General features: G+C 39.9%; 1 protein-coding gene across 1 annotated transcript; it reads right to left on the bottom strand.

Moving 5' to 3' along the window:
- Nucleotides 1–9,125: 9,125 nt before the first annotated feature.
- Nucleotides 9,126–11,574, bottom strand: LOC114151700 (uncharacterized). Its single transcript, XM_028029057.1, has 2 exons — nt 9,471–11,574; nt 9,126–9,391 (listed from the first exon to the last, which is right to left on the bottom strand). The coding sequence occupies exon 1, from the start codon at nt 11,387–11,389 to the stop codon at nt 9,656–9,658; it is 1,734 nt and encodes a 577-aa protein (XP_027884858.1). The 5' UTR covers nt 11,390–11,574; the 3' UTR covers nt 9,126–9,391; nt 9,471–9,655.
- Between the last annotated feature and the right edge of the window lie 507 nt (nt 11,575–12,081).

Consider the following 12,081-nt stretch of genomic DNA (forward strand, 5'->3'; position numbering starts at 1 on the left):
TTTTTTGCAGAAAGCAATAGCAGCTCTGGGATTAGCTCAATCCTTTCACAGATTATCTGTCACAACATAGTGTCAGTTTAATCAAATATGTGAAAAAAAAGAAGAAAAGCATTTTTGTATTTGCATACTGCAGCTTTAAGATAAAATCATGGTGTGTTTGAGGTCACAGTATTTTCCTAGACTGTCAACAGAGAGTTCGGAAATGCAGCCTTTTAAAAGCCCAGCGAGGGCCAAGGAGCCGCACAACAACTCCCATTCATAAACGGTCCAGGAGAGCCCACTGATAAAAAACAGGCCGCTTCAAAGTAGCAAGTGGAAACGGATGAAGGGAAGGAGATGAGGTCAGTGAAATTAAAAAGGGTGATTTATATCAAACCGAAAGGTCATCATCGAGCAACAAAGGTGAACTGCTGGGACGGACACGTGGAATGCTTTTACGCTACAATGCCGCCACAAAATACAGCAACGCTTATTAACGAGCAGGTATGCTTCTTTTGCATATTACCAAAACAGACTCATTAAACCGGTTTGCATCATCCCATTAAAGGTCCCGTGGCTGCAGAGCATCAGTGATCAAAGCAAAACAACAAACTCTTTATTTGCGTGCAAACATTTTGATATTGCCTCTTCTCGAGGGAATTAGTTTATTGAACTGGCTCCTGACTGGCTTTTAAATTGCACTCCAGCTGTGCCTGTGTGTGACTATACGTGGGTCTGCGAGTGTTGAGCACCACATGGTGAAAAGGAGGACTGTTGAACGTGGTGGAAGATGCCAAACATGGCGATAAAAGAGACTTTTCACGGTTCTCACTGGGCACTGAGCCAGAGAGTCTGTCCCCTTGGAATGTGTGGGTGTGTGCTACGGTGTGGGATTCAGGCACAACAGAGGTCACCTTCCACTCCATAGCAACATTTTAATTTGGCCATCTTGCTTTCATATGCTTCCCTTTTTGTTACCTCATAGGGACAAAAGGAGGTATAAATCTAAACAGTATCCAACGCCCCATGTTGACCTAAAAGCCTCTCTTGTGGAGGGTTTCCTAGTTAACAGCGGGGCTGACGAATGAAGGTGAAAGGTGAAAGTTTTCGACGACGGCAAGAAAAGTTGGAACAGTTTTCAACTTTCTTGCGTTGTGTTGCTGGCGCGCCCGTTCACATCTATGTGTATGAGCTCGAAATTTCAACTTCGACTGCCTCAGCTGTACTCTGACCAGAACCGCCGGTGACCTGCTTCACCTTCACTTAGCTTAACCAAGTCTTGGCTGCATCCGTTGGGCTCACTATCAGAAGGGGGAGTTAGCGTTTACCTGCGTTGGCCCGTCACTCGACACGGTGCTGCAGGTCCCCACCCCCCACACTCTCAACCTTAGAAAGACTCACTAAACCAAACAAGCGAGGCCCCCGGGTTTGGATGTTGATGTTTACCCTGCTCGGGCCCTGCCCTCCCATCCATGGCAACGCAGATACCATTTTGGGCCATTTTGGAGATGGGGGTAGAGGGGATAATATTTTTCCAAGTGAGCAGCCTTGTAGTAAAACAAACACAGGTTTTAGGGGTACACACGGCATCGAAATAATCCCACCTCAGTGGAAGAAAAAGACCATGTGAGAGCCTAGTAGAGAAAGAGACGGAGATCATTTAAAAAGATTTGACATCTGAAAATTATTACCAAGTTTGTATATTGAACATCAGCCAGTAGGTTTGTGTGCAGCACTTTACAAAAGTACTCATGACCCTTGAACTTTTCTGGTAAACCTTAACAAACTTGTAATTCATTGGGATAATATGTGAAAAAGTGTATTTCTGTGGAGAATTGATCAAACTTTCAGTAGTTTCTCATCTGGATGTCTGACTAAGCTTTGACTAGTCCATTGCAACAGAGGAATGTTGTAAACTGAACTGCTGTGTCCTGTGGTGTTTTTTCTTTTTACTGAAAAAAAGACTAATGGAAAAGCTTAATCAAACTCAGTTTCTTTTCAAGTTGACAATCTATATTAGATCATTGAAAAATGATGTCTGAAAAAATGTCCAGTTAGGACAAAATTTAATACATTTTGACAAATGTAAAACTTTTTAAGGTTTTAATTATAGATATATGAATTTAGGACAGTGGTTTACTAATCTAGTTCACACAAGAGGCTACAGTAACGTATTAGCTCCATTATAGAAAGAATAAAAAGTAAATTTCCAACAAAAAAACCTCACAAATCTCCAGTTCAATCACAGAAATCTCCTGGTCAAAAACGTTGAAATTTAGCAGCTTAAAAAGTAAAAAAAAATTGGTGGAAAAAACTCTGAAATTTTGAGATTAGTCTCAGAAATGTTTGCGTTTTTTGTTTTGTTTTAGAAAACTTCTGAGATTAAACAAAATTTCTTCCTTTTTTTTACTGGATTAAATTTTGATATTAATCCGGAATATTCTCGAAAAAACTTGGAAATTTCAAAGTTTCAAAAATGTAAAATTTACTACAACAAACTGAAATTTTGAGAAATGTTTTTTTGTTTTGTTTAAATTTTCTAGAATTTTTTTATTTTAGCATTTGAAAAGTCAAATATTAGCAAGAAAAAACTCTGAAATGTTGAGATTAATCTGAGATTTCCTAAGACAAACTTTGAAATTTTGGACTTTCAACCGTCGAACATTTTTAAGATCTCAAATTTTTGGAGATTTGTGGTGGAAGTTTACAAAAAAATGTTTCTACCTACAATGACCTTAATACACTGTCATAGGAAATGTAACTTTTTGTTTAAAGCATACTCCATGGGGCAAACCGCCTTCAGAAAGCAGCAGAGTTTCTGTGGCGGTAGTCAAACCTTAGACTGACTGATAAAAAGTGGGATCAAGTCATGCAAACAGCTCCAGGGTCGAGGTCGCAGGTTCACAAGCATTAATCACAGCTGTCCAGCTAATGGCGACAGCAGCATTCAAGACCAGGTTTGATCTGCAAAATCACATGTGACTGTTGTCCCGGGGAAGTTGTCTCTCTCAATATGGAGCCCACAGGACGGCTCAAATAAGACAGCTGAGGAAAAGTCAACACGCAGCCACAGATATGGATGTTTTCGCCTTAAAACAGCTGATATGAACCTTAAAAAAATCTCCTTCAGATTTTGACAGAAATCTTTGTTTTAGGTAATAAAGCTTTTAAAGTCTATGACTTTGCTTAGAGAAGTTTTTATAATATATTTTGCTTGAAAAATGTCTTTTCACATTTAAGATTTTTCAATACACAGTATTTATAAGCTGCATTTAAAAACCTTTTAGTAGTATCAGTAATTTAGTTTCTCTGGAAAAACACTGAGAATTAAATTATCCAACGTGAACCAACATCAGAATGCACATTTGTATTTATTGAATATCATTTATTTATTTTTTCCTGCCTAAACTTGATAATAAATCTCTTAACATTTAAATCAGTCAAGTTTATTTGTATAGCACGGATCAGCAACAAGGCAGTTGAAAGTGCTTTACATCATAAAAACAAACACATCATACAGTCAGCAGTTGGGAAAAGCAGCAACAGATATTACGTTTTGTCAAAATCATGGATACACATGGAATACTTTGGTTAATGTTCCATTTATCACTAATCAAAAGCAGCTCTAAACAGGTGGGATTTTAGTATTGACTTGAAGGACCTCAGTGTTTCGGCTGTTTAGCAGTTTTCTGGAAGTTTGTTCCAGATGTGTGGTGCATAGACGTTGAATGTTTGCATTGATCAGGATGTTGCTTTAGCAACGCTGATAATAATGATAGCTCATCTGTTTTGATTAAAAGCAGTTAGATCATTGATGTTGTGAAATTGTTTGAATATTGTTTGGAGGTTAAAATCTTGATTATAAAAACCTCAACCCACACCATGTGCTTTTCAAATTGAGAAAATGTGCTTGAGTTATCCTACCTAAAACCGAAATGACATCATCTTCTGCCCATTTTCACTTCTGTTATATCTTTCATACAGCAGAAATATATATATATATATATTTTTTTTAAATTAGAAAGAAAAATAACTTCTCAGCTCTCAGGAATATTTAGCCTCTTTTCTTAACCCGGCGGGTCGCGGCGTTATTAAGAAAAAGGGGATTCGCTTAAATAATATTTTCGGTCTCGCTCCTTTTCCAGTCTCTCTCCCCTTTCCAAGAACAATTGTCCTCCGTGACAAAAGCGGGAGAAAGGGAATATGAAGGAAAACAAATTAAAGGCGCAAAGACAACATACTTCCTCAACGTGTCGGCGGGGAGAAGATTAGCAAACGTTTATAATGGCTGGAATAAATCACGCTGTGCTCGTTCGTGTCAGAGCGGTGTTTAAATTTTAGTCTCTTCACATAAAGCTTATGGCCGGCTCCGCCTCCGCGGCGGCCGTGTTAGCGTCTGAGGAGTGATTGTGGGTGAAAGGTTGGTGTTGGGTTGCAGGTACAGCGCCGCGGCTCGCTTTAATGAAGAAAAATAATGTTATCATGTAAAGGTAGGGAGGTCAAGCTGCGCAGTAGGGTCTGATGAATGGCAGAGACAAATGCTCACAAAACAACAAAAGCACTTGGTGATGACAAGATGACCGAGGATACCAGAGAACCATTTCTACTAAATTGTAGAATTTTTTTTCCCTTTCATCCCATCTTCCCTTTGGATCGACACACTTTTTTTATTTTAATCACTTGTCTTCTTATTGAGTTTTTTTTTTTCCTTTTATGCATACAGTTAGCGAATACAAAGAAGTGTTTATCTAACACAAACATAAAATAATATGCAGACGGATCAATACACTTTTCTTGGAATTTTTTTGTTTTCTTTTAACCTTTATTTCACCAGGAAAATCCCATTGAGATTGAAAATCTATTTTTGCAAGAGAATTCACAATCTGGATTACAGGACGTTCACAGCAATAACAGAAAAAGCTAACGCCGTCATAAATAAATAAATAAAAAAAACCATTTACAGATAGGTGATTCTTTCTCAAGATTGGTAAAAAAAAAAAAAAGAGCCTCAAAAACATTTATTTACAAAAACACATTTTTGTTCAAGTATTTCTGCATCTGGTTCCAAGAAGACAGAGCAGAAAACTGTAAAAGATTTTCTTATGAGTTTAGTTTGGACCATAGGCACCGAATGTGAATATACCGTAAGTTGGCAGGGTTTCCTAATGATAGTCACAAGCTAAAAATATTTTTTGTTCGAAATGATTTTCCAAAAAAAAGAAGAAAGAAATAGTTTTGTGTCAGTTTTTCTATTCTGAATCTTTCTTCCATTACTGCAATCTGTTGGGTCTTTGATGTTGTTTTTGTTGTATTATTTTCTTCTAGCAGCAAATTTTTACTAAACATTTATCATCTTCTGTCTTAGTGGAACTTTGTATCTTATAACATTTCTTAAAGGGGCAGTAATATGTAAAATCCACTTTTTTATACATTTACATCAAGTTATAATGTTGTTCCCTCATCAAAAACACACCTGGGGCGTTTCTTTGATTCTTTCATGCATGTTTGAGAAATTCTTTAATCTCCATGGCAACCATTCCGCTATGCAAAACACCTGGGTGGACCTAGCCCTGCCTTCGTGGATGCAGCAGCTCTTGGGAGAGGGGTGGGCAACTCCAGGCCTCGAGGGCCGGTCTCCTGCGACTTTTAGATGTATCTCTACTTCAACACACCTGAGTCAAATTATGAGGTCGTTAGCAGGACTCTGGAGAACTTGACTACATTTAGGAGGTGATTCAGCTATTGGATTCAAGCGTGTTGAATCAGGGAGACATCTAAGAGTTGCAGGACACCGGCCCTTGAGGACCAGGACTACCCACCCCTGTCTTAGGAGATAGTTTCCAAGCTTCTGCCTCACAGAGCACCCTTCCCTCACTCAGCTCCTTCAGACTAGCAAACAGCAATTAGCAAACACCTGGTGGAACTGCGCATCTGCTGAGCTCATTATACAAACTACTTCTCAATGAAACGCTCTTAAGTACGTTGTTAGACTTAATAGAGGAGCCATGTTGTGGTGACTTCCTGAAGGTGGAGTTACACAAAGAGAAACAGTTTCTTAAAGAGACAGTGGCCCAATTCAAGGCACAAACATTCCAAAATCAATTTTCTTTTAAGTCATATTTGATGTACACATCTTAACAACTGAAAGTATCACAGTTACTTGATTGTGCTATAAAAAAATGTTCCTGGAAAATACAAAACACTGCCCCTTTAAGAGCTCAGAACACACTGTGAATGATCCACTTCTTTCCCAACTGTACATCAATATTTTGGCTTCATTTGTCTTGACATAAGATTTTGTACCATCTTCTGTCCGAGAAGATGGTTTTAATTGATATGTAATATTGTCACAGAAACGTAGCAGTCGTTGCAGTTTTTTTTTTTTTTGGTGCTTCTTGTCTGATTAACCAGTGCTCTCTGATGTTTTTGCTCTCAGAGGTTCTTAATCTCCAGGAGTGTAACTGTAGCTGCAGCTAATCATCAGTAATTCTGCTCTAGAACCCCGTCTGTGCTCCTCCATTAGTCATACTTGTGTACAACAGCTAACAGTATTTTAGCAATGATGAATAGTTTTATGATGAATATCCAGTGAACCGCGGTGACTCCTGGTGTGCCGGCCCCCGAAAACGATGCCACAATTTCTTTCTCTTTTTTTTTTTTAACACTCTCATGTTTTAAACTTCCATTCTTCCTCCGCAGAAATGACCATGAGACGGCAGGTCATTTTTTATTACGTTCTGCTAACAAGCTAAAGCGTCTGCCTTGCACAGCCAAGCTTTTTGGAATCTTTATAAAACGGCCCATGATTAATGATCGCTGTGACATGTCTGAGTGAACCAAATGGAGTGTGCAAGTAAACGCGCCCTCGCCAAAAGCCTTCACCCTCACACTTATTGTAATCATTACAGAGAGAGGAGAAGAAAAAAACAAAAAAATAAGGTGGTGGGAACTGTAATGGGTTAATTACCACAATCGGCCGGGTGCAGAAATGCAGGCCGTTTTAATGATCTCCCTCCATCATTCGACACATTTCTATTATTTACCTTCTCTTTTTCTGCTCTGTGCTTTGACTGAGCTTCAGCGCCGTGAAGGAAAATAGCGGGATAATTGGGTTCATCCATCTTTCTCGCTACCCCCACCTCCCCGCCCCACTCACACCTCCTGTTGCTTTCTGTGCTTTTCCAACTCTCAGAAGCTGTCACACCTCCTGGCAGCATCATAGTACCCGATGTATTCTTGTTTTGCTTCAACCTTCCCTTACCCTGCTCACTTATAAAGTGCAGTTTTGATCACCGTTTTGCAACTCTGTGTTACCGTTTCTTTAAAAGTGCTTAAAGTGAGAGTCGGGATGAGATTTGTAAAGGATGCTGTGAAACTTGATGGACTTCATTTACAAGCTGAAGCCCCCATGAGCACGACTCCTGCTTGGTAAAACCTGAATATAGTTTGGTAGGGGTGAAAGTTTGTGTGTGGCAGTCAACACACCTGAAAGTCATGAGTTAGGGCATATGTCAGTCAACGTAATAACCCCTCCGAAAGCTCCTTAATAGACAGATTAGCAGCTTGTTGAATGTACTTCTTTCACTACTGAAAGGGGGCTTTCAAATCCAGATTGCCAACCGTGATTTGAAATAATCTGGGTAAAATAAACTAAAAATAATTACATATTCATATATCTGTTTTCCAAGCATGCACTTGGAAAGAGTTTGAGGGGGACGGGCTAGTGAAAGATAAGTCAGAAGGATTAAGGGTCAGTTGCTGTAGGCAGAGGTACATGTATGAACACAGACATCTTTATCCTCTTCCGTTTCAAACTTTTTTTTCTGTCTCCATTTGTAGTTGTGATATTTATCACATTACGTACGCATTCACAAACAGCAGTTAAGTACAGAAAATGCAGTGCAGAAATATTCTGTTCACCGTACTTTGGTTACATTACATTAAAGAAATTAGGAAGGGAAGAGTTAGTGGAGAGCACCGGAGTTGAGTTTTTTTCCATCCAGTGTCAGCAATAGAAAGAACAAAAGACCGGAAGAAACAATAAATCCGATAAAATAAAATGAGGTCGATAACGTTCATTTATTGTGCGATTAATTGATTTATTGTTTACTGCGACAGGCCTATTTGGTCATTTTAACATGATTTTTGAAAAAGTATTTGTATGTACCATGATTGCCCTGAATAAAATCCAGGCAGCAAGAAGCTTTTACACGTCACCTAAATAGTAAACAGAGTTCACCTTTGTATAATTGAGCTAAATCCAAATGTTCTGTGTACACCTTAGAGGTTTGTTAGAGAAAAAGAACAGCAGCATTAACACCAAGAACCACAGCAAGCGAGTCAGGAAGAAATTTGTGGAAAAAATTAAAGGAAGCCTGCTACATATTTGGCCTTAAAGGAGGCCATAAGGATCTAATATGTATAGAACAGAGCAAACAAGAACACATATTTATCTGAAGGTTTGTTTTAAATGTATTTTAAAAGGTATTTCTACAACATATTCACTGTGGGGGTCTGAAAACCAACAAGCCACACTTTTCAGATTTGAGTTGATTTCTCTCTTAATCTGGAAAATGTGTTTGTAACAGTTATGGGCTAGGCAGCTAACTGCGGCTACATAAGCAGCATCGGAAGAGTGGCCTTTTAAGGAGCCTGAGGTGTGAAAAAACACAGGAGGCAGTGCTTTTAGTTTTGGTGAATATATATTAAGTGATTTGAATAAAAAAACATACAATTACAATAACACAATGAGACACATGAGAATTGACTCAGAATAAATTGATTGTCCAAATCATAAAGTCCATAGTCCATTCCTAGCTCGCCATCTTTCGATCCAGATGAGGATCTGATCCGACAGGTGGAAAAAAAAAACCCGACCTAAAAGGTCAGAAAACCCATTAAGTGTTTTATCAGAAACAAATATAATACAAAGGAAATAATTATTAAATTTAAACATCTAGTTTATGCATACTAAATGCAAATGCAATAATTAGATTCCTAATAATTAAACAGACATTTCAATCAGGTTAAACTAACCATAATTTAAATAAAACAAAACTATCATATTTCAACTAATCAATTTAAACTTAAAGTACTAAAGTTAAAGTGCACTTCCAAAATATCAATCAAGAAAAATAAAATAAATTAATTGTCAAATACTCAAGCAGAGTGAGGGAAGAAAAATAAATAAATAAATAAATAAATATACTGCGCAATATCAATTTAAGTGTAGCTACATTCTGTTCTGATCAATTTTAGTTTAAACTTCAGTGCCTCGGCATCAATGTAAAGGTGTCAGAATACGCACAAACTTCAGCAACAAGTTACCTTTTTGAAGAGAGTGGGGCGTACTTAGCCACAATCAGCACTAACAGAATCCTGGTGACGGTCCAGGTAAACAATGCCAGTGATTCTAATAAAACAACGCTCCAATGAGCAATTGAGCAGAAGTACCACATAGAACAAATAACACTGTTAACAAATAAACTCACCCAGCAATCAAATCAATATGTTCAAAGATTTTTTTGAGGAATTCCTAAGGAAGACGCCAACAGCAAGCCACAATCACAGTGGAACAGGTGAGGATCTTTTACTGCGCACTGGAGGCGTGGCTTTAAATAAGTTAGCAGCGTTCGGGCAACACAGGAAGTGGGCCCGCAAAAATAAAAGTCGTTTGCTAATTGTGGGTTACAGGTTCCCCCCCTAAACTCATGTGCGGCCTCGTACATGCAACAGGCTGGTGACACACCACACTGTCACATGATGTAGAGGTCACAGAGGTCTCATCCAGGTCCAGAGCAGATGTAAAGATTGTACTGAGTCCTTGAAACAGGGTCTGGATGCTCTGCAGAAGTGGATGACCAAGTGTTGAATACTGCAGACGAGTTGGTGGCTGATGTGTTCGGGTAGAGCGTCTGACAGGTGGTTCAGGATCTGGGCTGGAGAGTTTTGCAGCAGAAGAATCACTTAACATGCTGGATTGTCCTGGAGAGGATGCAGATTCTGGGTGAGGAGAGACAGGTCCTGATTGAGAGGAGGAATTTTCCACGAGAGGCTCTGAGTCATCAGAATCTGTTCCATCTTCAGCTGTTTGTTCCATGTCCAGTTCAGCAATAGGTTCAGGTCCAGACTCCACTTCCTTTTCCTCACCAACCTCTTCTTCCAAAGAGCTCTGGGGATGCTGGCCAGGCGGATCCACAGGCAGAGGAGCGACAGTAGATGCAGGAGCAGGTAAGTCAACCTCAGTTGTAACTCTGGTGACATAGGAGCTGGAGAAATCAGGTAAGTCAAATAAAAACAGTTCTTCATTTTCAGGGTCTAAAAGATCTACATTTTCTGAAGTCTCAGGTGCAATGGCTGTTGTTGGCTTTATCTGTTCTGGTTTAGAGGCTGGGGACAGGTAGCCACAAGGCAACAACAGGTCACGGTGGAGGGTCCTGATGGGACGATCTTTGCCTTCTGGTTTGACTGTGTATACTGGAAGAGTGCCGGCTTTCTTCTGAATAATATACACGTCTGATTCCCACCGGTCTGCGAGCTTGTGCTTGCCTCGCAGTTTGACGTTTCTAACCAGAACTCTATCTCCAACTGAGAGTTCTGCAGCTGTGACTTGCTTGTCAAATCTGAGTTTGTTCTTCCACATGACTTTCTCAGCGTTTTCAGTTGCAATCTTATAACTTTCTTTGAGATGTGACTTGAGCTTTTCAACATACTGTGAATGAGATGTAGATGGTTTTTCAGACACAGGCAGTCCAAAAGCTAAGTCAACAGGAAGGCGGGGTTGCCGACCAAACATCAATTCATATGGGGAGTATCCAGTGACATCATTTCGGGTACAGTTGTAAGCGTGTACCAATGGCTTCACAAAATCTTTCCAGTGAATTTTATCTTCTTTTTGCAGCGTACCCAACATGTTTAAGAGTGTTCGGTTGAATCGCTCCACAGGATTGCCACGGGGATGGTAAGGTGTGGTCCTAATCTTTTGGATTCCTGTGATCTGACAGAGCTCTTTGATAGTATGAGATTCAAAATCAGTCCCTTGGTCGCTATGGAGACGCTCTGGCATTCCATAATGGACAAGGTAGTTCTCCCATAGCGCTTTTGCTACGGTTTTGGCTCTTTGGTTTGGGGTTGGCACGGCAACAGCATATTTTGTGAAATGATCAGTTATCACTAGAACATTTTTGGTGTTGCTTCGGTCTGGTTCTATGGAGAGAAAGTCCATGCAGACAAGTTCGAGTGGTCTTGAGGTTTTAATGTTAACAAGTGGTGCAGCTTTCTCAGGTTGTGCTTTTCTTCGGATGCATCTCTCACAGTTCTTGAGTTTGTTACAGACATCAACTGCCATTCGTGGCCAGAAGAACCGTGATCTGACGAGATCCAGAGTCCTTTCTGTGCCCAAATGGCCCATCTGGTCATGAAGCTGGTTGAGGACCTCAGGCCGCCATTCCTCTGGAAGTACAAGTTGGTAAGTAAGCTCACCTCCAATATTCCTCCTCCTGACAAGAACATTATTATGGAGCTCCAAGCGTGTAAGCTCTCGCAGGAGTAATGGCAGATCGGGGAGCTGTTCCCTCAGAAATGGCGGTGGGTTTTCCCCTCGATCCAACTGAGCAATAATGTGCTGAATGACTGGATCGGCTCTCTGTTTGTCAGCAATTTCACCTTCAGAGAAAGATGGCACAACAGGTGAAGAGAACTGTAGATCATTAACAAAACTGTCTGGTAAACTGTCAGTGTTAATGGAGAGGGTTTGCACAAGAGCAACAACCTGGTCCAGGTTGGGTGAGCTGTACACCAGTTGCCTGTCACATATTGCTTGGACTGAGTGCTGGTCAATGGAAATACAAGATGGATGTTCCAGATGTTGTTCAGTAAACTTCAATATTCTCTCTTTCTCCTTAAGAGACAAAGGATCAGCCACCTCTTCAGCATGAGGTCGCCGAGAGAGACCATCAGCATCCACATTTAACCTGCCAGCCCGATAAATGATCTTAAAAGTAAAAGTTGAAAGAGCAGAAAGCCATCTATAGCTTGTAGCATCCAATTTAGCAGAAGTTAGCAGATATGTCAATGGGTTGCTATCTGTAACCACAGTGAAAT

Source organism: Xiphophorus couchianus, chromosome 10 (genome assembly GCF_001444195.1).
Source record: "Xiphophorus couchianus chromosome 10, X_couchianus-1.0, whole genome shotgun sequence".
Lineage (NCBI taxonomy): Eukaryota > Metazoa > Chordata > Actinopteri > Cyprinodontiformes > Poeciliidae > Xiphophorus > Xiphophorus couchianus.

What these genes read in the sequence shown, in the direction of transcription:
- LOC114151700 (XM_028029057.1), bottom strand. Translation starts at nt 11,389, where the DNA reads ATGGGCCATTTGGGCACAGAAAGGACTCTGGATCTCGTCAGATCACGG.